General features: G+C 35.7%; 1 protein-coding gene across 6 annotated transcripts in view; it reads left to right on the top strand.

Annotated features, from left to right (window-relative positions):
- SRGAP2 (SLIT-ROBO Rho GTPase activating protein 2) overlaps positions 1-19,701 on the top strand; it is a 230,962-nt gene extending 211,261 nt beyond the window's left edge. For 4 of the 6 annotated variants that reach the window (XM_026676786.2, XM_026676784.2, XM_026676785.2 and 1 more), the window contains exons 17-23: positions 58-163; positions 3,364-3,588; positions 9,499-9,578; positions 10,620-10,800; positions 11,125-11,271; positions 12,036-12,369; positions 16,551-19,701. In XM_026676786.2, coding sequence (XP_026532571.1) covers positions 58-163; positions 3,364-3,588; positions 9,499-9,578; positions 10,620-10,800; positions 11,125-11,271; positions 12,036-12,369; positions 16,551-16,931 — 1,454 coding nt within the window. In that variant the 3' untranslated portion in view covers positions 16,932-19,701. Of the gene's footprint in view, positions 1-57; positions 164-3,363; positions 3,589-9,498; positions 9,579-10,619; positions 10,801-11,124; positions 11,272-12,035; positions 12,370-12,577; positions 12,645-15,935; positions 16,000-16,550 lie in introns of all 6 variants that reach the window. The other 2 variants (XM_087959643.1, XM_087959644.1) reach the window with 2 other exon arrangements.
- Positions 19,702-27,950: the final 8,249 nt, after the last annotated feature.

Genomic DNA, 27,950 nt, shown 5'->3' with positions numbered 1-27,950 from the left:
TCAGTTTTATCATTTGGTCTGAACAAATGTCCATGTAGTTGTTCTCTTTTTCTTTAGCAATGGACAACCTGCAAGAGAGAGCTCTGCACATCCGAAAAGTCCTGCTGACATTGCCTAAAACCACATTGATTGTAATGAGATACCTCTTCGCATTCCTCAGCCAGTAAGTGTTCAAGTAATTGTCTATTGTAGCTGTTACATAGATATTTTGGAGGAAAATATTAGAACCTTAAAGTTGAAAGACAATTGAGGGGGGGTGTCTAATCTCACACCTATTTCTTGCATGAAGTTCATAGCTAAAGCACCTCCAACCAAAAGTTGTTCTTCCTCAGCTTGAAGATCTTCATTGTGAAAGAATTCGCTCAACTTCCTGCTGATGGTTTTATTATCATTTTTTCTTCTTCTTTGAATTAAGGATTTTTTAATAAGTTTCACCTAAAATCCTTTCTACCAGTACTTAAGGTGCATTAAAATCCTCTTTTATAGGGCTGCAAGATAATCTGAAAAGTTAACTATCATAAATATGGTCCCTTAGAATTGTTTTGTTGAATTCCAAAATTTCCCATTTAATTGGCCTCAGGAACTGAACAATATGAATATTAGAAAATGTAATATATAGAAAAGCGTAATGGCCATTTCACTGTTGTGGTGTGTTAAACCATTCTCAGAAGTTGCATCAGAATTTTATATCCTGCTTTGTTAGAAAGGTCATCTTATAGCAAGTATTTTCCTTCTAGTACTAGGATCAGGAAAAAATAATTTTGCAGACATTACAAATACACATCCATGTTTGACTTGCTTTAAGATGTTACCCTTTTAATTCCTGAGATTTCACTAGCTAGATGCATGTGATTTCAGCTCTGCATTTACAGCTAAGAGTCTTATTTTTAGAGAAAAGGGCAGGCTGACATTCTAATGTATGTATCCATTAACCAGTTTTCTGCCAGATATATGGGGAATGTGTACAATTCTGCTGTTTGTAGACTGTATTTTGTATTTGGAATATTGTATGGTTGGTTTCATGTATCTCACCTATACGGAGATGCCTCTATGCATTTATTCTGTCTTTTTATGAGTATTTAAATGAGGTACAATATTGGAATTTGTGCTTAAAATATGATGAGCACCTTCCTCACTCTACCATATATACTAAAATGATTTCTATAAAAGTTTTCATAAAAGGAATTTCTGTACTCTTTCTCCAAATAGGCCATTTTCATACTGTCACTATCTTTCCTATCATTTGCGCCCTGGTACAAATTTTGGGGGTGTTGATATTGACAGTACATGTTATGGCATGGGTTTAGGAGCATGTAATTCATGCTGAAAAGGGCAGAGGGGAGAAAATAAAAAAATATGTTTTTAATATTTTTAATTTAATACTTTAATAAGTTATTTATTCATTTTAGGGCTGTCATTGGAGAATTTATATATTTCTAGACAGCTAAGTTAGATGCTTTTACTGAAATAATTTGTGTAAGAAAATAAATCAGTGCCTAGATAGAAGACAGCATCTAACTGATCTTGATTAGTTTTGGAGAAACAAACAAATAGGATTCCTTGAATGGGAGGCCATTAGGAAATAACAGATTAGAAAGTACCAAATACCTTCAAAATAGATAGACATATTTCTTGAATATATTTGGATATATTTATAAAATCATCAGGAGGTGATCTCAATTTAAAGGATGTTTCACCTTTAAGCAAATAAATACCGCTAAGCGGACTGCTGGGAAAGATATTTTCTTAAACACATGAGAGGTGGCTGCTGGTATATAATCCAGGGGTACAGCTAAGGGATTTCTCTTTTAGATATATCCTCTAATGTTTATATTGTTTATTAAATCTTAATGTTTACCCTGCTCCAGAGATGAAACTAACCCACAAGATTAAAATAAAGATAGAGTTAATGAGTCATGTAGCAAGCTCTTAGACTTCAAATGCTGCACTAAAAATCTATATCTTTGTAATTTTATCAAAAGATAGAAATGTGGCGGGGGGGCTACAATTATTGGGACAGTATATTCCCTAGGTCACCATGAAAAAGACCTGAGTCCGAGTCCATCCTCTCAATTTCAGAAGGCAGAATCATTTTGTTCTTCCGAAAGAACTACTTCATTCTGCCTTTAAAATATTCTACAGATATTCTAATTAAAGAACATGGAGTGAAGTAGACTTGAATGTTATCCAATGTTACATATGCATGGGAGAAGCTGAAGGTCAAGTGCTAGATACTGAATTTTGTTAGCTAGCCAAATTTATTTTATTCTTAACGATAAATAAATAGTAATGTACTGGATTTCTGGCATGCTTCCTCTGCATGCTTTGTAGGGAGAGTTACAGTTAAAATATGACAAATTATTCAAGTAAAATTACTTTTTACACTGAACATGTTTTTCTCGGCTAAGTCCTGATTTCAGGCTGTCAAACCCAGTTCTTATTGAAAGGTTATTGAAATGCTTTCAAGTGACTCAAAGATTACTGTCTAAGAGTGGGGTAAGAGTGCATCTCCCTTTATTCTTTGGAGTTTGAAAGGTAAAACATCAGCAAATGAACTGTGTTCTGGGCAGTGTAAAACACTATTTTATAAATGACAGTAGTGGAGTATGGAGGATGTAGGGGTAAGCTTTCCCAACCTTTAAAGCAAAGCTGTTCTTCTGAGCCTTTTTGTTACCTTCAAAAAATGTTTAATGTGTCACACTGACCAATGCTTCAAATGCATATGATTGATATTCCATGTTGAGCATTGGTATGAAGCTTTTAGTGTTCTCTTTGAAAAAGAAAGATATTTTGGCTGTGAAGAATGGATGCAAATGGGGAGGAATCAAAGGGGTGTGTTAGAATCCTTATAGCGTTGTGCTGTGAACCATGCAGCATCATAGTCACACTTTCATCTGCTTCTTGGCTGTTTATGAGGTGTGGCTGATGCAGCTGTTCTCTAAGCAGGGGGCATGGAACAAATGCCAAAAAAATGCTGGCAATAATGTGTAGTCTGCACTAAAATGAAGCTAGATGCACGCATACACTTTTAACAAATGTTCTCTGTGTTAATTGAACATAAAATGAAAATTGTTCCCACTATTAATTAAAGAAATCCATGTGCTATACAGTAGTAAAATGTTCTGAACATCTTCTGCTAGCGAAACATCATCCTTACAAAGAAAATTAAATTTGTTATAAGGTATCAAATGCAGAAAAGCTCCCTCTTATCTTCTGTGTGTAGTCGATTTTAAGCGTAACTTTAGTTAAGTATAGTCTCAAGACACTCTTGCTACTTTAGATCAGATTTCGATTATAGAAAATATCTGGGGAGTTTGGGATACTGTTCTCTATTGCCACTCTGTTTTCTGTTTTTTCCTACAGTTTATCTCAGTTCAGTGAAGAGAACATGATGGACCCCTATAATTTAGCCATCTGCTTTGGTCCCACACTGATGTCAGTGCCTGAAGGCCATGATCAGGTCTCCTGCCAAGCTCATGTTAATGAGCTCATCAAAACTATAATCATACAACATGAGAATGTCTTCCCAGGACCAAGAGAGCTGGAGGGATCTGTATACACCAGGGGTGGAAGCACTGAGGATTACTGGTACGGTAGGATGTAAAGGGAAAGAAGTGAAGGGAGCAGTGTGCTTCTTCAAAGTGCTGATTCCAGGATTTATCCTGTTTTTGTTATCTGTATTGTGTAAAGACAAAATGGCTGGAGTTGAATAAATACAACCAGATTTCCCACACTAAAAATATAGACCTCTTGGATTCGGCAGAAGGTATCTGGCATGATTACACATTATTATATTGTAGAAAAGTAATCCAGTCAGACTTGTTCATGAAACTGTCTAATGATATTATGGTCATTACCATAGCCAGATTGTGAAAATATTGTACCGGCACACTGCCTGAATCCATCATTGACATCCATCACTTTGCTCAGCATGTCTTGTGCAGCTTTCCTTCGGAAGCAAAGTTGATAGCAGGTGAGCCAAGAAAGCTCAAAAATGGTTTAATATCAAAGCAGCATTTACAAGGAAGAAAAGCGTATTTTCTTTCTACTACCACACAGAAGAGGCCTGTTTATGCCTTTGTTCTGAAGCCAACATTTGCAAACAATTCAGCTAGAGTAACCTTTTTCACCAGGGTTGGTGATGCGGAGGGAGATATTGCAGTTATAAACAGGAAGGGAATTGTATACACCACTCATTGAAAGGAAGACCGTTTAAAATGATCCTCTCCCCCAACTGGTTCAGTTGCACCTTTGGGCAATCAATTAGGTTGGTTTCATTTTTCTTCTGCTGAAGTACCATCCCAAGACTGCAAAAAAAAATTATTTTCACATTTTCCACAAAAGAAACCCATTCCACCAAGCTGGAGCCACTCTTTTAGCTGCCAATCTTAATTTTCTTTATTTCTATTGCCTTTCCCTTTGTTTAAAGATTAATGTCCCTATGTTGATTATAAAATGGCCACAGAGCTATAAAAATGAGCTTCCGGTAATGTCTTTATTTGGAGCCTGTAGGATATCGTGCATCCTCAACAGGGAAACAAGGTCTGGAAAATGGGTTTCTACTGCTTCAGCTGTTCAAGTTTTAACAAATGTTCTAAATTATGATAAACGGTAAAAGAAACAGAAACACCTACTGTGAACAATTGGCTCAAAAATTTCTTTTGGGTAAATAGATTATAAGTATGGACAGTTGAAGACCCTTCTCATTGCACTGGAATAGAATTAAATCTTCCAAAGAGGTTTGCCAAGACATTCTAAATGTTATGTAAATAAATTTGCTTAGTTGTAATGTTCTTTCTGGCTTGATATTTACCTGTATATACTATATTAAGAAAATAAAATACATTTTTGGAAAAAATAATTGGAGGCCAATATAAAATATTTAATATTTTTGTGTGTTTTTTGCAAGCTGAGTCTCTCTAAATGGTAGTTTCAAAAGCAATTTAATTTCCATTATTCTCCATGGTTTATGTTCTGCTTAATTTGCATTTGTAAGATCTTGGATGCAATATGTTTGCTCCCCACAAAAAAAGGTAATAGCTATGAGAGAGAAATGAGGCACTGAATCTTAATATCTCAGAACTGGATAAATCACAAGTCCAAATCATTGTGGGATCTTCTCTGAATAACTCTTTTGCAACAGTAGATCAAGGAGTTCTTGAGAAGCATTTTGCTTCTTGGGACCATGAAGTTAATGTTAAACAAGAACCATCTTCTTGCAGTGAGTCTTAATGGCTGCCAAATGCATGAGGAATTATTTCAAGGAGCTAAAACAAACTTTTCACTTCTCCCCTGCTTGCTGATGAAACATGTATTCTCTTTCTCCCAGGCCACCTACAATTATTTTGCTGCTGATGCATTTGTGGATTCTGAATTTCTTTAGTCTTCCCTAAACCTTGCAGTGATTAGCACTCACAGCGGGTTACCATTTTTGGGCTCTAATTCTTTTGCCTCTACAATATATGCTGAATTGTTAAGTAGACCAAAGCATCCAGCTGACACTATCAGGTTTAATACGCTCTTGAAGCAAGAGAGATCTTCTAATTTTCTATGTTTATTTTTTCCCATATGGTAAGAAGATTAAGAAATAGTGTAGAACCTGAGGTTTGGTGTCTAATCCTTTCTATTATTGGCGAGGGAAAGTTCAGAAAGAGCAGCAAGGAGTATTTCTAGAGATGCCTTTAGTTTGCTGAATTCATAATGTGTTAAATCAACCAATTTTAACTGAAGATTAAAAACAAATATATATGCGATCCCTAAGTGAAAAATGCAAAGTTTGAGCAAATTCTTTATCAAAACTTTCTTAAGCTAGATACACAAAAAGTAGTTAATGAAGATAGACAGCTAAATGAAGCCAGTTCACAAGCAGTATTTTAACTCTGATTATGAAGGGTCTTTTCATACTGCATTTTTCTTTTTCCTGCATTTTAGATTATATAGCATTAGTTTCTTTCACTTGGAGGGTGGTAATAATATCACAATTTTTCCCCAGGTACCACATATATCCATAAACATGGCAACTTTATGCACTTACTCAAAATTTATGGAACAAATTGTAATGTTTTGATTCTGAAAATCTTGTGAAAATGGTGGGTTTAGTCTCTGTGGAAGTTGTAATGTCCATGGATACAAGTGTGCAGTTACCCAACACAACTTTAAGATGAGAAGAAAGACTACTACCGTGTTTCTCATATAATAAGGCCGGGTCTTATTTTTTTGAGCCCCCAAAAATGGCTAGGCTGTCTTTTCGGGGTGACTTAATTCCTCCCCTTGCATCTTTGGGCAGGCGGGTGGCGATGGCTTGGATGTTGACCTTGGCGTTGGTGGGGCACTTCGTATCGGGTCAACGCAGGCAGCACCATATCCGGGTGCGCAACAAAAGTACTTCCTAACAGCAAGCCCCCACCACCATTCCCCCATTTTGCATGTTTTAATATAGGCCTTAATTTGGGGGAGGGGCTTAATTTCATTTCATGCCTATAAAACATGCTGGGACTTCCTATTGGGGAGGCCGTATTGTTGGAGAAACAGGGTATATTCCTAGAAGGAAGCTTAAACATATGAACACATTCTACATTCTACAACTCTTTCTTCAAAGATTAAGAAATTAAGGATATTTCTTCTGTACAAAGTAATTGAATTTGGAGAATTATCAACTTTAGTAACTGGTCACCATCTGTGATGCCTCATAATTATAACACTGCTTGGATAGCATAGTCTTGCAACAGGAATCTGGTAATAGCTAAACAAATTTGCTTTAAACAAAAAACCCCATATTTTTCCACTTGTAATTTCTGTTTGTTATTCTTCCATATCAGCATATAAATCATGTAAGAAAGAAAATATATTTTTAGAGAAAGGGACCATTTCTCAGTAAAATGTCAACTTGAGGTAATTTTTTTCTCCACTGCAAGTAATTACATTTTAATTATATACTTTATTTAAAATTAATTATGAAATTTTATGCTAAATATAATATAGAAAACTAATCAGTCATTAATTTTATATATTATATTCTGCCTTGGAAAATATAGAAACATAATTTAATACATAATTTAACAATTCAGTTTAGAACTTGAGGGAAACTAAAATTTTGTGAGTTTCTATTGAGTAATTTCAAGTAAACTTCATTAAATTTGTGTGCAAATGCTAATAAATACACTTTTATTAAAAAGAGCTAACAAAAATGTGTAACAGTACAGTAGGAAGTATGTTACTATAAGTTGTTAATTGAAAAAAATCAGTTTATAATGATGGTATGAAGGATGAGCTCTTTTGGTTTTTCTTTTACTCCCAAGGTACATGATGTCTCCCAGAATAGAGTATGGAGACCGATATTTTTGATTTCCTCAGCAAAGAGGCAAAATGGATGCCTGAAATACTGCAAAATCTCATTCTTTTCTTATTATTGTTATAATACTTAAAAGGCCACTCCAATCAATCAACTCTAAGCAGCCTTGCCTTTTAAACCTTTTAAACAGAGAAAATAAGCTTGATTTTAGCAAGATTAAAGGATATATTGGTCATAAGATTTGGGGAGCTTTAAGATATTATATCCATTTAGCTTTTTTAAAAAATGAAGGGAGGAATTGGTCTGGGCAATTATGTGGTTTTTAATGTGTTTTTAATGTATGCATTGGACTTATTCTAGACCACACAAAGTCTTCTTGGAATTGAGTGACCTTAACAACTTTAACATTTGCACAAAGGATAAAAATGTATTTTGATACTAGATCATGAATTTATATCTCCTATTTATTGAGATTTTTAAAAATATCAGTTGTTGTCACATTCTTCTTTCTGTTTATCCTTGGAAAATATAAAGCTGATCTGTTCCACAGTAGGAATCGTGCCGACAGACAGAAACATTCCCATATCAGAGTCCTGTCTTTCTTTTCCTCTGCAGATACAAACATTCACCATAGTATATGCTTCTGCCCCTATTTCTTACTAGAACAACACAAATGAGCTCCTTCACAAAGAGAAGGAAGTTGAAATGAAATGTGGGAGGAATGCCTAAGCCTCCCCATCTTCATAATTGCCTAAACAAGAAAGTCTCATGCTTGCATGTGAGTCAATCACAAGAAAAACAGGACTTTGCACAATGGAAAAGGGCTGGTCTTTGTTATCTTATGATCAATTAACAAACTTTCTCCCCACCCACCCTTAATACTAAGATAGGAGAAAGCAGCCCCTTCCTTTATGTACTGAAAAAGATTGAGTACATCTGTCTTTGTCTGCTCAGTTGAATCAGAAACACTGATCTCCAGAGCTTTGACCCTGATAATATCTAATCCACCACCACAGTTTGGAAATTTTTTTTTTTTTTTTTTTTTTTTTTTTTTTTAAAAATTATAAAAAAAAAAAAATCATTATTAAAGGCTTCCCTTTTATTTACCAGGCACACATATTGACATGTCTTTGGAACATTTTAATGACAGTATTGGGGGGGGTGGGTATTTAAATATTATATATATAAACACACACACATATACACATACATACATACCAGGGTGTTTGAAAACCTGTATGCTTTTGGGACAGAGATTGATATGCATTAATTGATATTACAGAAAGAAATATATATTTACCATATAGCAAAATCCTTGCAAGACAGATATATGTCCCTTTTTTAATTAATAGAGTTATTTCATGTTGTAACAAAACCTAACAATATCATACATTTTAGAAAAACCCTTTGTATTATAACAGAAGGAACGTGGAATCTCCAACTTCAAGTGGCATTTTGCCGTGGGACTTCTGCATTTGACTTTTTCTCTCTACCACCTTCCATTAACTACAGAGATCTTTTTTCATGTCTGAGGGAAAAGGAATTCAGCAGGAGGGGATGGGAGAGCACTTCCTGAAATAGCTGAGTCCTCCATAGGATTATCACAACCTTAACAAGTATTTTTTTTTCTGAATAAAGCAATACTGAATTGAAGATTCTTGCCTCCAACATTTCATATTTGAAACATGTTTGTTATATCAGCAAAATGTTAGAGAAGTTAAAATTTACCAACAGAGCTCATACGCCACAGATTTAAATTTAAATTTAAAATTATTAGGCATAAAGAATAGACCATATGAGATATGTGGACCGATGATTTGGGTTAGACTAAGGGAAATTCAGGTGATCACTATTGCTACTATAGATAATATTTTTCACCATCTACCTCACTTATTTCAGGATATCACAAAAGGGTATGTTCTGGCTGTCTGAAGCACTTCATCTCTATCCTCCAGTGTCACGAAGGAGCTTCTTTTCCCATTCAGAAATAAAATCAAAGAGAAAAATGATCAGTCAGTCAACTATCAGCACATTTAGTTTGAAGTACATGATAATACACAGCTTTATTCCAACAGTGCTTTTCAAAACTGAATTAAATAAAGATAAGATACTGTTAGGTGAAAAGGTGCCACATACCATTTTAATTATTGTGGTTACGACAAAGATGGCAGCCATAAACTAACCTTCTGTGCATTTTTCTTCTGCAGTGAAAGTCCTCATGGAGAGACTGCCTCCACAGAAGATGCCACTCAGGATATAACTATTGAACACCATACAAGTGATGATGGTAAGCTGTGTCTGACAGATTCTTCCACAGTCCCGTTTTTTTCACATATTTGGAATGAAACATTGAAATATCATCTTGGAAGAACATTATTGTGGGTATTGCACAAAACTTGAAAAATATCATTATGAATTCTGAAAAATAACCTGTAAGAGAAATTGATTCCATTATATTCCTTTTGCAATAATGTTCTTTTCCTTCCACTGCTATTGGGCAATTAGCACATATTTTTAGATTCACACATTTTATCTGATGGCAACAAACATTTAACACACCGGACATCGGTATTAAATTTATAAGTGTTTTAGTTAAAGATGTGCAGAACATTCCGTGCACAAATTGTTTTGTGTATGGAACAACTGTTTTGGGATGATTTGCACCTGAATCAAAACAGACAGTTTGGATGTGATAGGACAAAATGAAAAGTGTTTTGTTCTAGTTACAGGCAGCAAACAAATTGTTCAGGAGGTAAGAAGAGGAAAAGCCAAGGATATTGGCAGATGCACATGAAAAGGAAAGAAAGGGAAACACTTCAAGACTTTAGGGGTAGATGGGCTGATGGACCATTGTTACACTGAGAGTCTGTTCCATACTCCTTAGATCATTGCAATAAGGAGTGGGAGCATAAACCAGCACATTGATGGAAGCAGTATTTGAGGAAATAGAAGGAAGAGAAGGTGCTGCTAAGTTTGGGAAATTTGGTGGCTGGTGGGAAAGGACACCAGGAAGGTGCTAAAAAAAAGCAGAGAGAAGGGATGACATGCATTACCTATGCTGTACTTGCTCTCAAAATCTGATGTCACTCTGTTAGCTGCTAATATTCATTTTGTTTGTTTACATTACCTTTCCCTTTGTTTAAGATTGATGATACTTAGCTGATTATAAAATGATCACTGGGTTATAAAATTGTGCTTCTGTTAATGTCTTTATATGGAGCCTCTAGGACATTGTGTATAAACCTGCGCATGCATGTATACACACACACACACACACACACACACACACAGGATAACAAATTCAGAAAATTTTCCCATTTTGTTCTAGAATGTGAACCCATTGAAGCAATAGCCAAATTTGACTACTCGGGCAGAACTGCACGCGAGCTGTCCTTCAAAAAGGGGGCTTCTCTCCTGCTTTATCACCGGGCTTCTGACGACTGGTGGGAAGGCCGTCACAATGGCATTGACGGTTTGATCCCTCATCAGTACATTGTTGTCCAGGACACGTATGTTATTTCTTACAGTTGTGTGTTTAGAAAAGCAGGAATCAATTTAACATTATTTCTGAAGATGATTCATTGAAATGTTTTTCATTTGTTCATGTAGAGCGTTCTGAAATGTTGCTTCTATGTTTTATGTTTTTGAACTTATCAATAAAATCTTCCTCAATAGTTTTACAAACTGCTTTTTGGCTACTCCACGGAAGATCCCTTTAAGCAAGGGAGTAAAAGAATTGTGTTGATAAAATGTCCATGGCACCTATGTTTTATACCCTAATAATGCAGCTTAAGGATATAACATAGAGTTGTTGTATGTTTTTTCTTTCCTAGTGAGGATGGGATGTCTGAAAGATCAAGCCCAAAATCTGAAGTAGAAATCAATTCCGAGCCACCTGAAGAAAAAGTGACAGCCAGAGCTGGTTCAAATTGTCCAAGCGGCAGCCATGTGGCTGACATTTATCTTGCAAATATCAATAAGTAAGCCCTATCAGCATTTCTTTATAGCATAAAAATGGTCCATTGGCTAGGAAGAAAGTACTATTTCTTGTGAAGTGAAAATAGTCCCCTGCTATTATGATCTCCAAATCTATAATGTTAATGAGACTTATTAATTTTTCAAGTATTTAGGATATACCTTTTAGCACCGCTTGATTCTGTGTCCTCCCATCAGTGTCAAACAAAGAAGGACTCACCTTATTTTCTTCATGGCCTGTGCTCTTTTGTTCCCATTTATATAACTTTCCCAGGGTGATAAGCTTCTGTAAAATCACATGTACAGAACCATAAAATCTTTTATTTATTTGATTTATTTATTATAAGGGCTCCACATAGGGTAGTTCACATGATTATATGATATAGCAGTTCCCATTTAATATTGCTTTTTATTTAAATCCTGAAATATAAAAATCAAGTTTGGGTTAGATAAAGTGTCTGTTTCTTACTGTGTGCAACGTAATATGGATATGCAAAAGTTGCACACGCAACCTGTTCTGCGAATGAAATATACTCCATCCATTTAAAATGTCTGAGTTTCAATGTGAAACAGGTGTTTGAAAAGCAAAGATTTTGAAAGCATTCTAGAAAGGTATTGTTCACTAGTGTTAACAACTAAAGTAAAGTGGTAGTATTCTGCAGAATGCTCATTGAGCAACTTTCTTTCATTTCTGAAATTGCCTTTGTCCAGAAGTTATTTCTACCCATGTTGTTTGAAAAATGCATTTTTATTGCTTTTATAATGACAGACAAAGAAAGAAGCCTGAGTCAGGGAGTATACGAAGAGCATTCCGTCAGAGTGACAGCCATGGATTGCCCAGCTCGCTGGGGGAACCCACACCATCTGGAGCTATAGCCAGTCCTCGTCCTTCCTCACAACCCATTATGAGCCAAAGCCTCCCAAAGGATGTACCAGTCCCAGATGCATGCTCTATCAGTGGCCATGGGAGCCTCAATTCTCTCAGTCGGCATGCCTCTCTAAAGAACAGAATAGATAGCCCCCATATCCGGAAGAACGTGACTGCAGGAAGGTCAAAGAGCTTTAATAACCACCGACCCATGGATCCTGAAGTCATTGCACAGGTAATGAAATTCTAGGCCAGGGTGATCTTAAAAGAATACCAAATCGATCCTTTCATCTCCTGCAATCATTTTAAAATCTCTTTGGTGAGTTTGATGTTGATATTCATTACATTCATAGAATACTCAAAATATTTTCCAGATATTCTCTGAATATTTTGATGTGGGCAACAAGTATTATTTGATGTCAATAATGTATATTTTGCTTCAGTATTTGCTTCAGATCAGGAAACGTCCCCTTAGAGGTGATCAAAACAAGTCAAGTTTTGAATTATGAGGTAACCTTTGATTTTGAATTTCAAATTCAAATCTGAATATTTTACAGTTTTTTAAAAAATTGAAAGTCTGTTTTTCACTTCTAAAACATCAGCTCAGTTTGTGATTGCTGCATGTTTAATCAATCCCAAAAGCATGAAACAATTACTACATTTTGTCTGTGTAGGATCAATATTCACAGATTCAAGGAGGCTGGAAAAGAAACATATCGTGAGCTGAAAAGCATCTCCATTAAATACAGACATACATATTTTATTGAGAACTTTGTAACTTCCTAAACTTTGGGAGAAGCTTATTCTGTTTCTGGAGGTAAACCCAAATGCTAAAAATATGTTCTCTATTATATGTAATATAACAGAAAAAGTTTTCATAGCCAATACTGTTGAGGGAACTGGCCAGATTTTCATGTTCCCTTTAACTAAAGTAGCACTGTAAATAGAAAATCAGTTCTTTCTCCTTACATCGTTCAAATATTTAACATCATGGAACTGTAGTTACCTATAAACAGATTCAGCAAATCTTACATTTTACACAGTGTATGCTTTTTAATTGGATTTTATCCTATATAATCAAAGATCATCTCTTATCACTTATATAATCTAGCTTAATAAAATGAACTGTAAATAGATCTGAAAATTTTTACATCCCTTCTCTAGTTTTCTGCAGCTAATAAAGTGAGGTCCTAATGAGACCAGCAGTGAGGGAATGAACTCCATAGTAGCATCCTAATCACTCTCACCAGTATAGCTCCTCTTATTTTGTAGAATAACTATTTGAATTGAAATTTGATTTATTTCTTCAATCTATGGCTTTCTGATCACTGTTATTATTCATAAAGATTTACTATGTCATTTTACTTCTCATAAATCATCTGGGAAAATATTTTCATAACCTTATGGAATCTGAGCCACTTCTTAATGATAAGATATAAGATAATAAGATTCCAGCATCTTTTCTATCAATAGCGTTTGAATCTCTGAGCACAAAATGTTAGAAAAGCAGGGCTTTCTTCATCATTGTTTTCAAACTGTAGTCAATTTTGTGTGTGCTTGGCCGGTTAGATGTTGAAGAGTCACAAGAGAAGACGTCTAGAAGAACAGCCACCTGCCTTGTTTTTTTAGGACTTTTTTTTTTCCTTTTTGCTTTCTCAGTGTCTGTCTGTGATAAGAAGCTATCCTTTGAACAAAGCGGCTCACTTTGTTTCTGTTGGCAGAAATATGGGCTGGTATTCTCTGCATGTGTGTATACACAGCTGTGACCGGATATGGATGCTGAGACATTTAAACCAAGCCCACACAGGAAAATACCTTGTCTCTTAGCTGGAACTTTCTCCCAAGCTGGATGGTGAAGCCAGATTTAAAACGTGCACAAACATGGGGCTCTCCTTCTCTTCACTATTGATGTATTGCTTTCATAAAAGGTCAATAGTCCAGCATTCTGGTTAAAATAGTCCAGCATGAGATACAAGCCAATATAAACATACTATAAAAATCTTAAGTTCATCAGGAGGGTCTTGTATCCAGTTTTGTTCAATTAGTTCTTTTCAGCAGCTCTGCCCACATTTTAAAGACATTAGAGATGAGCAATACTAAAGCAGATGGAATTTTTTAAAAACTTCCAGTATCCATAAACAACAGCGCAGCTAAGTTTACCGATATTGTACTACACATAGAGAGTAGTTTTTCATTACTGTTTTTTCTTCAGTTATGCTTGGATTTTTGGCCAGTTTTTCCTTTTTCAATATGTGATCGCTTTGTAACAAAAAACAAAAAACATGAGAATATTGCAGTGCAAAGCAATGCATTCCAAAACTGAAATTATACTGGAATTGAGGGGGAAAGTCATAATGTCATATTCCAAAAGGCAGCACACAGAAAAGGAGGTTTTGGGATAGCAGCAGTACTTATATTTAATTGGCTAAGCCACAGCCTTTAACTCCTAGCTATTTCATGTGTTTTTCCTGCCTAATTTTGCAGGCTTTGAGCAAATTTCTGAGGGACATTCATGTAATTTCTTTGCAACAGTATAAAAGTGGCCTACCATTACAGTACCTTCTTTCCCAACTTCCCAATATAGCCAACAACCATGGGTTTTTCTTAATGTCTCTCATACTAACCAGTTCTGACCTTGCTTAACGATTTTTGAGAGCAGCAAGATGCAGCCACTCAAGTAGAATCTTATGCCACTCTCAAAGGATAGAATCTAAATATAAGAAATTCTTACTTGTTATTCTTTTCAAGTTGTGTTGACATGTTGAAAATTAGCAAAAGATATAACCAGATGACAATTGGAATATAACCGTATACTAATCATGTATTACATTACTTATTTCAAAAACATGTAATTGCAATCTTAAATTAATATTAACATCATTTCCAATTCTATGATTTTGGCCAGCAAATAGGTAGATGTTATGGCTTGGTTTTTACCAGCTTGGGCAAGAGTCAACTTCTTTATTTCCTGTTCTGTAGTCTAATTGTTAATATCTGTTATGGTTCTCTTCTTCACAAATGTGTTTTATCCTTTCCATATACTTGGATATTTTTGCCTTGATATCTCTTTACAAAGTTTTTAATGGTTTATATATTTTTGCTTTCAATTAAAATCTGCTTTTATCCTCTCTCCTCTTTCTGCCAAAATGTAATTCATTGTTTCCATAAGGGAATCTGATCAATAAAACTAAAAAAGGTTACATTAAATTATAGCTGTCCTTTCATATCCTCCCAGGTCTGATTTCAAATACTCATCTTTCATCTGACATCACTATCTCTCCAAGATCTGTATTTAGCTTTAAAATCTTTTCAGACTGCAATCAGAGGCATTGGGTTACTGTCTTTGCTTCCTCCTCTTTCTCCTCCTGGACTGATTTACCTCCCCTAGTGCCTTTAAAATATCTATGAGGAAACTTACAATGTTGTAGCCAAACTGTGAGTCATGGAAATGTTAAATCATTTCAGCTGTCCAAAAATCTATTATGCCAGGCAAGTCCACATCCATAGCTGAAATGCTAAGTAAATTTGTGGACTTAAAACTGAAACAAGAGAAGAGATTTGCCTGACACATTTCCCTACTTGTCTCTTGCATTATTTCTTGCATTAACCACATAAAGAGACAGGTATCATGTGAGCAACATTTTTCATACATCTCCAGAGCTTATGGATGTTTAAAATGCCATAAAATATGTAGCATCAATGAGGAGATGCTGAGATATGCCATGCTCCAGATGCAAAGTGGAATACCACTCATTAACCATGAAGCTAGCATGCAGCTAAGCATGTTTCCATTCTTTTCAGGAATCTCAGCACTCTCAAGGTTCAGCTTGGTATACCAAAGGAATGGATAAAAAATACTCAAAATGTGGGTAATTTCTCCTTTTCTATAGACTGAGGAAACAGATCTGAGGAAAATATAGATCAGTATGCCCTTTTGACTTCTGTTATAATCTGTTCAAGATTTTTTGCTGCTGTAGTTTTACTAATTAAAAGCTTTTTTAAAAAAAAAAAAAGCTTCCATTTAAAAACCATCATTCAGAATCAGAGTAAAACCATGGAATTCACTGGTTTTCTGAATTTTAGTTTGAAGGATTAAAAAGGAGACCGAGAATGTTAATGAAGTTCAAAGAAAATATCTACAGCTCACTTATACAAATTATATGAAAACTTGCATGGCCAACTAAGCTGTCTGCCATCTAAAACCCTAAGGACAGGTTTTTAGATATTATTAGCAGTATTCTAGTTTCAAGGCAAGGATGATACTAGTCTTGCCAAGGGGATTAATATTGGCTCCAAGTCCTTCCATGCCTTTGCGTCTACCACTGTCCATTTTGCTTCATATTTCCTATTCACTATTGACAATTGGTCAACCCAGCTTCTAGTTGTCACATCCAACTTTTTTTTTCTTTTTTGCAGGATATCGAAGCTACTATGAATTCTGCTCTGAATGAGTTGCGGGAGCTGGAAAGGCAAAGCAATGTGAAACACACACCAGATGTTGTTCTTGATACGCTGGAGCCATTAAAAATGTCCCCTGTAGTTGCACCCACCTCTGAGCCTTCCAGCCCTTTGCATACTCAAATCCTCAAGGACCCAGAACCAGCCTTTCAGCGGAGTGCCAGCACAGCAAGCGACATTCCCTGTGCCTTCAGGCCAGCAAAATCTGTCAAAATGGCTGCCCAGGTCAAACCTCCAGCCACTAGGCCAAAGCCAGCAGTTTTCCCCAAAACAAACTCCTCAAGCGCTGCAGTTGCCTCAGCTTCTCAACAGTCTACTGACAAGTCTTGTACTGTGTAAAACTGAAAAGCCTACTGTGAATACAGAATTTTTGTTTCAGCTTAGGAAACTCTGTTAAGGAGACCTTACAATTTCTATTTAATTAGTATTGAACTTCTACTAAAGATTAGTTCATAAGTTACTGGTGCCAGGAATGTTCCCACCAAGAAAGATCCAGCTAATTAAGCCTCGCATTACACCACCCTTGGCATTTACTAGGGTGTCAAAAGTCTGTGTAACCTGAGACAGAAAGCCTGAGGTCCTTGTGAAATCAATGAGGGAAAGGCACAATTAATTAGCCTATTACTGGTAACTAATCAATGCTTTGTTCAAGTGTCTGGTCGCTGGGAGACGTTTCAATGACCACATGACTTGGATATTAGTAGAAAGGATTTTCTTGCTTCAACCACTACAGGGAAAACAATAAGGTGTTTGTTATTGATGGATGCTTTTGTTGCCACTGGTAAGTGGGTTTTGCGCATGACTTCAGTCCTCAATAGTGCTACAAGATGTATTAATTTTCCATTCTCTTTGGTCTCTTTTCAGGCATACCCATTCTCAAACACTAGGTTCAGTGGTTTCAATCCTAGGATGAAAATCCTTATGAAATGTGCCTGGAAAGCCTAGTCCTGGGCTAATAAGGCATGTTTATATACAGACATGTATGTTCATTTAAAGTTAAACTAATTTTATGGGAGAAAGAAAAAGTATGAGATCTTACACACATAAAACACTTTCTATTTACTGTATATATTTCCATGGTGCTTCCAGAACATAAGGAAACCCAAATCTTTCAGAATGAGATTTCAATTAAATAGCCTTTTTTCATGAGGACCCAGCAGACAAACTGAAGAAATGTTAAAAATTTAAAACAAGCTATTACAGTTCATTTAGTTTTTCTCACCCAGTCTGCCATGTGTTTGAGATATAATTGGCAGCCTAAATTTAAGAAAACCAGCAGTCTTGAGGTTATGGTCCAGTACGCACCATATTTCTGAGATAGATTACCCTTTCCTCAAGTATTTCACAGATTATCCAATGTATCAGCTTAATGTGATATTTTCTATGATGGATTACACTGGTTCCAAATTCCAACAAATGACAAAGACTTTGGTTTTCATTTATTGGAAAATAAATTCCTATTCAAGATAGGACCGTCCTAAAAACAGAAGAAGGATTTTGAATTAAAATGGATTTTATCCCACTTCTCCAATTGTCAACTGATGCTGAGATAAAGAATTGAAATGTGTTTGTTTAATGCTCTAGGTTTCCAATTCCAACCTGTTTTTCTTATGATTATAGTCAATTTTTTAAAATAATTCTGTGAACAAATTGACAGAGGTTTTTTTTTTTTTTCAGATTATGGCTATTATTTAAACTGATCTTTTCTTTTTATTTTCTTGCTCCTCTCCCCCCAAATGCTTGGATATTTAATTGCCTGTAAAAGGCCTCACAATCTCAGATCAAACCATGTGGATTTGGGGGATCATTTTTTCCCTGTTTGTGAGTCCACATTTCTTCTACATCTTGAATTTTTAGACTTGAGTACTTCAGTCTGAAATTAACTCTCAGGATTGGTCAGAACTCCTTCCTTCCTATTATGTTTCACTCAGGCAAAACTACTTGATATTTTAGAATACTTTTTTTAAAAGATTATACTAATTTTTAAGGCAGAGGGTTTGTTTGGTTTTTTTTTGCCTGTGGTGGCCAGAAGGAGGATCACCATTATGTCTCTCTCCTAGAGCACTGATATTAATAAACCCCCCAATGCCTACTGAAAGTCTCCCTTTCGTTAAGAGCACATGAAAAGCCTTGTCACATGGTGTGAACAGGCATATCTCATTTTGCAAGGTGATGGGCAACCTTGCTAATCAAAATAACTCAAGTATATTACACTTCATTTTTACTAGGTTTATACCATGCTTTGTTCCCCATGAAAGATTCCAGTTATCCAACTGGGTTGTGTGTGTATGTGTGTGTGCATTAAGAATGTTTTTATGCAGGTAGCAGTTGGCAATTTTTGTCTATTTAACTGTCCTTTTGGTATGTGTTTTCTCTCCTCCCTCCCCCACCCTCCACTGGCAGAATTCTCAATTTACATACAATTAAGTGTCCCTCAACTAGAATCTAAGTGTACACAGAGGTTTATTTTGCATATATAAATATTTAAATCACCTATCTTAAAATCTGTAGGTATGGGAATAGCTTCCGCTACACATTCAAATGTAAAATGCTTTCCCCAGATATATGATGAGCAGAGTGTTGCAGAAAGAGAGATGATTAAGTTGGGTCACATTGACATGACAAATCTTCATTGATTGTTGTGTTAATTAATAGTCATGGATTTCCATCATTCTACTTTGGTGAAATTCTTAAGATGCTTGGAAGTTCCTATTTCTACCTATACATAGAAGAAAGTACTGATGTTCAGAGGATAGAAGAGAAGATTTCTTAAAGTAATTGGCACAATTCTAACTTTGGTGCTAATGGCCAGAAATGATTAGATGACACATTAATGTTTCTTTTGTCAGTATCCATCAATATATATAATGGCAACTTATATCTGGAAGGTCTTTTACCAGCAGGAACAGATGAAGTACAGAACTTTCAGCCAAGAACTTTTGATTGTTTTTGGCTGCTACTATGAACAAAGTCTTCCAAAGTCATGCCATAAGCAATGTAATCTAAATTAAGCAGTGATACAGAAACTTTTATGACTAGACGTATTAATAACTCTTTTTAGCTACTGTAATAAATCTGTGTAACATGTAATAAATCATTCTCAATATAAGATGTCTACAAATGCATTGCATTTATCATATTTTGTAGCCAAATTCAGGTAAAATTAGAAAACAACTCCCATCAAACTTAATAGCATTTCCTGCAAAGTAAACATAGGATTATCCAGTTTTTGCAACACAAGTTGCCCGTAAACTGTTTTATGGAACTGGAATCTTACCCATAGTTTTGTGCTTTTTTTAGTTAAAATCTTCCTGAATTTTAAAGCCAAATATTGATAACTGGAACCATGATTTTTAAGTAGTGTCTTCTATGAAAGTATCACCTGATAAACATATGAAAGTAATCTAAGCAGACATTTGAAAGAAAGACAGTTAGCTGTTAGTTTTCTGAGCAGAATTCTGAACAATAAAATAATACTCTTTTTGCTACTCATATTGTGAAAAAGCCTGGAAAATGCTGGTTACTGTGAGCATGAACCATCATAGTTTTTCATACTACTCTACAATTCTTCATTTAAATATTGTTCTATTAAGGTAATAGACTTGCCCTTGACATGGAGAGTAGAGCAGGCAAAGCAGGAACTTTTTCAGTTTTGACCCTTCAGGAATAGGCAACTTATAATAAGCCCCTAGAATAATTCTTGACTAACTGATATTTCCTACAACAGAGGTGTCAAACTCAATTTAATTGAGGGCCGCATCAGAGTTGTGTTTCACCTCGGGGCCAGGGTGTATGTGGTTGGGATGGACATGTCCAGAGTAGGCGTGGCCAGCTCAATGTTACTTGTCGAGGCTCTTTTTGGCCATGATGGCCTCCTGCAGCCCTTTGGCAGTGAAAACGGAGCTCGGGGAGGCCTCATGTGGCCTGCCCAGGCTCCATTTTTGGCTATGACTGCCTTCTGCAATCCTCTGCCAGCAAAAAATGGAGGTTTCTGAGCTCTGTTTTTGCTGGCAAAGGGGTGCAGGAGGCTGTCACGGCCGAAAATGGAGCTTGGGTGGCCGTATGTGGGCCTCCTAGATTACGTTTTCACTGGCAGAGGCACCACGGGCTAGTTCTTCGTTGTTTCTGGGGTGGCCCCAAGGTCAAATCTAAGCACAAATCTAAGGCTGCATCTAGTCCACAGACATTGAGTTTGACACCCCTGTCCTACAGGATCATGACTTCATGTCAGTTCAGAGCTGCATAAACTTTTACTTGCCTACTTGAAACTCTAACTTGAGTTTTTATTTCACAACTGATCTTAATCCTTCCTTGTCCCAGCTAGCCACCTCTAGATTAATCAAAATTTAGTGGAAGACAGACAAGCCCACTCCTCAATTACCATCACCATTCCTACTTTTCTCTGCTATCTGAAGAAGGCAGCTGAGGAAGGATTATACCAGAAATATAAAAATCTACTTTTATATTTCTTTTGCTTTGGTGGGTGTCTCCAGTTTTCTGAGTAGTTTCAAGAGAAAGGCTTGATTATTGAGGCCTGACAATAACATAAAAAACAGTAAATTCTAAAGCCACCAGTTTCCAAGTTCTGATTTGTTCTTGATTCCAGAAAGCATCTGAACATAATAGATGCATGCAAACTCCTTAATGGCCAATTTGCTTATTTCTAAGCACATTTCTAGATGGACCATAGCCCCACAGGATTGAAAACTTTTCAGGGCTAAAACTGATTTCCACTGAACCTTTTCTAGAAAGCAATGTACAAGTTTAAGATGGCTTTAAGTAACTACAGAAGTTTAATAAAAAAAAATTAAGAAACAGGAAGAAAAGCAGCTAGTTGTTCTGATTATGAGCCTTCAGTCAGATTTGCAATTTATGAAATATCAAGCGGTGGCCTTAGGCTGTAATTTCTCAAAGAGACAATGCATTTGGGGAGTTATTTTCCCAGTGTTGGCATGAACATGGTGCTGAATAATCTCCCACAACTGGTGAATACTAATACATTTTATTCACAGCAAGCATTCTATATTGCTTACAGCTTTACAGTTCTCAGAAATGTTTCCAACCTCAGCCAATCTGAAATCATGTTCAGACTGCACAAGGCATGGAGAAATAGCCTACTTTTTCTCTGCTGTGTAGCACACAAATAATAACTATGCATGAGCAGTAGCTGCTTTTAAAAATATTAACAACTCTTCCAATTCACTTGCTTTTAAATGGAAAGGAAAAAATATTTAATCAATGTTTCCATCTGAGGTGATCATGCAAGCATGGGGTGGAAAAATATTTAAACTTTTGAGATAGTTTTTTAAAACAATTTAACACTGCAAGAACAGATTGTATATTTAAATATATATCTATATATATGTATATGTATCTTTTGGGCCATTTTTGCTTCTAAACAAGTGAAGTGAAAATTATCTTCATTACTGTAGCAGCATTCTAATAATTTTTTAAAGGATTTTTGCTGCTTAATCACTCTGTCTCTGAAAGTAGGAGGGAGTAATCTGCCCACAGAGAGCTTCATGGATTGGGCTCTGTGAGTGCCAAAATGTTAGAGCAATATATTTAAAATACAAACAGGTAACAGAAAAGACAGACTGAAATCCATGTAGCCAAAACCCAGCAAACGCTGAAGTAAACGTATTTGAAAAAGAAGGGCAGTGCTGTCTTTATTCTACTGTATGTAACACAGTTCAGTTGCACACTGAAGCAATTTTCAGTTTTTGTGTTAAAATCTAATCCTGTGAAGTCAGGTTTGAGTCCACACAGTGCATTTTTAATTAATTGCAGCTGTAATGGGTTTGGAATGAAATATTTTTATTTAAAAGCAATTTTCAATTGTTCCTTATCTTCTACACCAATCTCTCCATGCGGTGTATATATTTTCCTGTCAAATCAAAAAGCAAAACAAGAAACTTGTACTTTGTATATACTATTATGTACAATATTGGAGGTACATCTCTTCTTTCTTTTGGTACAGTATTAGAAGAGTAAACGTGTTGGAACTGTTAAATCCTTCCTGAAGTAAAACTAATCTTTGTCGTCATTAGCAATAGTTTTGGAGAAATAAATGTTTGGGTATGGTGGAAGTGGTGGCCTACAGATAAAATTGTGTGATGTCTAATTTCTGCAAAAGATACAGAGAGTAAGCTGTGTGTTGGTGAGAATTGCCACTATATTCTAAGTAGGTCCCTGCAAACTGTGCCAAATCTACCAATTTTTTTTATCATGGAAATAAAATATTGTAAGCACAGAAGATTTCCGTTTTGAAATCCGTATTACTGGAAATATGAGCAATTTGTAAAATGTTCTGTGTGGAAAGTGTTTGTTTATTTTAAAAATGACAAAATGGAAAGGCGAAGGAAGAAGAAACAAATATTTTAATATGCAAACACTTTGATACATTTAACTGGGTTAAAGTCCCTAGATGAGTTTATTCACAGTTATTTCAAAATAGTATTCAACTACTACAGACCCATCAGTTCCATACTGATAAGAAAGTAGGGTGTAATAGCCTACTTTTTCCCCCTTCACATGCCAGCCTTCTTAGTTCTGAATTACATACAGAAGGATTGCTGAAATAGGCAATATTCTTCCTGCAATCTAAATTGGAAAGGACATTGTTTCTCAGTGGTTTTAATTCTGAGGGGCATATAAATATAGAACAACTTGGTGGCTTTTTCCGCATTGCAGAGGAAGGCAGGATCCACTATATTATTACACTTCCCTTGTTATATTCATACATTTCTTCATAAGCCGTTAAAGACAAGAATCTGCTTTGCATAGATCCTGGCATAAAGCCACACTGCACTTCACAAATTTTGGTAATTGTTCCCTCTTGTACATTTTCAACCAAATAAAAACCAATTCAAACTAATTGCTAAAACCAAGATTGTGAGAGGGTCAAAATCAGAATGTTATGCATGATGAAGCCATTGCGTGGGCTCCCTGGTACCAGAAGATCCTAAGGTTTGATGGGGGGATTTTTTTTTTAAACTTTCTGGAAAGCCATAAAGTTTGAGGGTAGCCTCACCTCAAGAGGAATGATGTCCCAAAGGGCGGGTGCTGTGGCAGAAAAGGCTCATATTGGTCCCTTCAAAGAGTAACTGGCAGAGCCTCACCATCCAGGAATGGGGACAGCTAGTGCACAACACAAAGTTGTTCAAAGGCCCTCCTGGTCATATTTGCCACCAGCTCATTGGCCAAGACTCACGAATCCAAGAGGACCTGTTGTTTTTAAGTTTGTTTGGGGGTGCTAATTCCCTTTGGGGATGCTAATTCCCAGTCTTTTGCCCTAGTTTTCCTACGTAGTCCTCCAAGACAAAGAAGAGCTGGAAATACAAGACCTAATAGCACAGAGCATAACTTCTATGTAATGATTGGCCATAATGGTCAAACAAATTACCGCTGCACCCTTGGCCAATGGAGAACATTAACTGTTAAAACGGGTGATATAATACAAATTTCATCTTCTGCTTGATTTCCCCTTAGGGTGAATATACGATGCCAATTCACTGCTGGTATCTTTACAATAGTGTTTCTCAACCTCAACAACTTTAAAATGCATGGGTGTCAACTCCCAGAAAGTCAACATGTGTTCTATGTATTTATTTATTTCTCACTTTTAAAATAACAACAAAAAACAAATACACTGTCAAAGAGAAAAATATACACATAGAAAGTACTATGTGCTAAAAAATTAAAAATGTACAATGAAGGAAAAAACAGCATCACACAAAAATAGTTACAATTTATAGTTATCATTTAAGTACTTATGACATGTATAACTTAGAAATATGTTTTTAATCTATTGTATTTTGTATAAATGAATTCTATATTTCATAATTACTGTCCATATAAAGTCTATATCTCAGCATGTGTTATATATAAAAAATAATATTTTAAAATTTAAAAGAAATTGCCAATCTCATGAGATGTCATAGAAAGAGATAACAATCTGGCATCATTTCAGCATTTCTAATTATTAAAGACAAATATTTCTGGAGATCAGTAGACAACTTTAAATATTTTGGAGGAGGAGATTAAAGTCCTGAGATAATGATGTGATAGTGTCTGCCTTTCTATTGACCAATAAAATTGCAATAGATTCCCTCCCAAAGCACATATATTTTCCCATGATTATGGAGAGACATTAGGGAGAGACCACTTTTGATATGCATAACTTATCTGCAGTTGGTACAGCAATCTCTTTTCAATTAACACCTTTCTAACTGCAACTCCTAATGCCTAAAGGGATAAGAGGCTCTTTGTGCCCACACAATTGGTAGGAAATGGATTATCATCTCTGCCATTCTGCAAATCATAATAAAAATGACTAAGATCTCCCTTACCATTTTAATAAAGATTCTTTGCTGACTGTGACCATCTGGACGTTCAGAGCTGGGTCATTATCTTCCCTGCTCTCCAAAGCTAAAGTGGGTTATAGCATCTGGTTAACTTTCTCCGGGCTCAGAAGTTAAATTACTTCAGTTTAGTATTTCATGGGAAGTTACCAGGAAATATTAAAGTGGGTATTTTGAGCTGTACCCAAGAAGAAAGCAGAGACAAACTATTTTTTTATTGTTACCAATAGAATAACACCAACATATCCTTGAAGTCAAGCTTGACTTGAAGGAGGCCTTATTTTTCACCTTGCTTCCCAATAAAAGAGCTATATTGGGACAGCCATATATTCCAAGGGGCAGGTGCCATGGCAGAAAAGATTCTCCTCCTGGGTCCTGATTGGTTCCCATCTTTGGTTCCCATCTTTGATTGATGGGAACCAGCAACATGCCCTTCCTACTAGACCTGATGGGACAGGTAGATGTAACGTTTATATTAATGGTGGAACATTTACAACTTGGTATAATTTCACTACTGTTATAGTTATTACCAATAGTTCTCATTTAGCAACCACAACTGGGATTGGCAACTTGGTACGTAAGCAAAGCAGTCACTAAGTGAAACCACAACTGTGCTTATGACCTTACTTCAGGCCTGTGAAGATAATAAATGAGAAGATTGGTCACAGAGTTACTTTTTCATCACAATTGTAACTGCAAATAGTTGCTAAATGAGTCATTCACTAAACAAAGACTAGCTGTATTAATTGAACTTCAATACAATTTTTGTAAGTAAACTTATATATTACCTTGTGGACTGAATGCCTGAACAGGGTTGGGTTAATTTGTATAAGCCCTAAGTATTCTTTACACTAACCTAGTACTTATTTATTCCTATGTATACTAACCAAGGAATGAATCCTACTGAACTTAATATTTCTTCTGAATAGATAAGTATAGGATTACTTGATTGCTGCTTTTATTGTCAGAAAACTCATTTTAAATTTTTTTATTAATATGGCCCTAAATAACACAACAACACACTTTATAAATAATACATTGAAAAATAAATGGAGTGTGATGCTGAAGAAATGAAACAACTCAAGATATTTATAATCCTCACTTGTTCAGTCTTTTTAATTTTCCACCAAAAATAATAATTTTCCTCTTCCTTTTCCTTCCCTTTCATTTTTTTGGCTATTGATAAAAAAAGTCATTCTGCAGTAGGAACATCAGCATGAATAAAACTCTACTCAATCTATCACATGAAAGAAAGATTTTCCACATCAATTGTGTTGTGTAAATATCTCCATACCAAGTATGGAGAAGTGATATGATAGGTCTGTATATGATGATAGCGCAATGCATTCAGATCAAATAAATTCAGAAAACCTTTTCAGCAGACATATGTTCTCAGGAAAAGAGGCAGCTGTTTTAATGAGTCACAGATACATGCTGTATTCCCACTTGTTCCAGCGCATGGTTCCAAATCAAATTCAAATCGCTGCATAGCTCTAATAAATAAAAAGCATGTCAAAATATAATTGTGTTTCATTCCTCTCTGCATTTGAACCACTTCCATAAAAGGCCCTTGTTGGGAATATAAAATTCTTAATTATATATTTTCATGCTCTTCCCATCTAAGTGGGAGTAAATATTTGGCTATGAAGATTTCATTTATTTCCTCCAAAGCCTTGAATGTGGGATGAAATCAAAAGGCAAGTTAAAATCAGTGAGGACTTGAGGATTTCAACAGTTTGTTGCTTATTTATATGATTTATTAACTCCCTCAATCCAGAAGGACTCTGGGGGGAATGAATGAATTTTCAACACAGCCTCCCACTTTATATTGTCCTTAATTATATCTGGGGATATTAAATCCTCCCCAGGAAGTTTCCCTGATTTCAACACCTCTGTCAATTATCTAGTTCCCATGCTGTTACAGAAGACATTTTAGGAAGACCATCTGAGTGAAATGGTAGAGTGTATGTGTCTCATTTTTGTAGAAAAAATTCTTTGCACTGACATTCAAAATCTTTGAATGTCAATCAACCCACACACTGAGAAGCTAATGTGAATATATAGCATAGCCTTGTTCCTTTTAGTCCAATCCAAGCGGTTGGTTGATACTTAGATTGAACATTAGGGGAAGCAATCCTTAAACATAAAAACAGTAGCGTACAGTATTTTCTTAGGTATTTCATAATATGCATTACTCCAAGATGTGATCCTGTATCTAGAAATGACAATCTACTTCTGGGAAGACAGTTTTAAAAATAATAACAGTGGACCAAGTTAATTTTTCAAACAGAATAGCCATAGAAATAACCCAGTCCCTTTATGCTGACGACATGCAGCCATAGTGAAGACAGAAGGAAAGAGTGGGCAACATAATTAGATCCTAGGTTTACATAAAACGCTAGGCTGTTTTGCTAAGCCATGGTTGAATTAAATCATGCTTTAAATAACCCATAATGATTTGGTTCACAAATAGTAGTGCTATATTATAATTGATTCAGGCACCAACTATGCCAAAAGTGAGCAATGTGTGGTTTGTACTGTGCAGCTCTGGAACTGGGTGTACATTGACTCACATATATTATTTTTCAGAACACTTCTTCCTACTCCCTCGATATCTTATTTCAAGTGGAAGCTATAACAACAGGCAAATATATATATACACACCTGTATGTGCGTGTGTGAGAGAGAGAGAGGTCTTCAATTGATTGGTTGCAGAATGTAATAACAGTGGTATATAATGAAATTGAAACATTTATTAGAACAGCATGCTTAGCATATCATTCACCTTGCAGCAGGAGTAAAGCATGTGACATATCCTTGCCTCAATTTATTAATAGATATATAAGGAGAGCTTGTGGTGATGACAGAGATCTATTAATGTTAATATATGTATAATAGGCAGATGATGCATGAAATGTTAAATAGATTGTAAAATGCAACAAGGCATACAAAATTAAAATGTAAGGTACTGGAAACCAAGATAGTTGGTCTTTAG

This window comes from Notechis scutatus, chromosome 3 (genome assembly GCF_049901735.1).
Source record: "Notechis scutatus isolate UNSWTSFEM ecotype Mainland chromosome 3, rNotScu1.2, whole genome shotgun sequence".
In the NCBI taxonomy this organism is placed as follows: domain Eukaryota; kingdom Metazoa; phylum Chordata; class Lepidosauria; order Squamata; family Elapidae; genus Notechis; species Notechis scutatus.
Note: the sequence above shows the minus strand (reverse complement) of the source record. Positions and strands in the feature narration are given on the sequence as shown.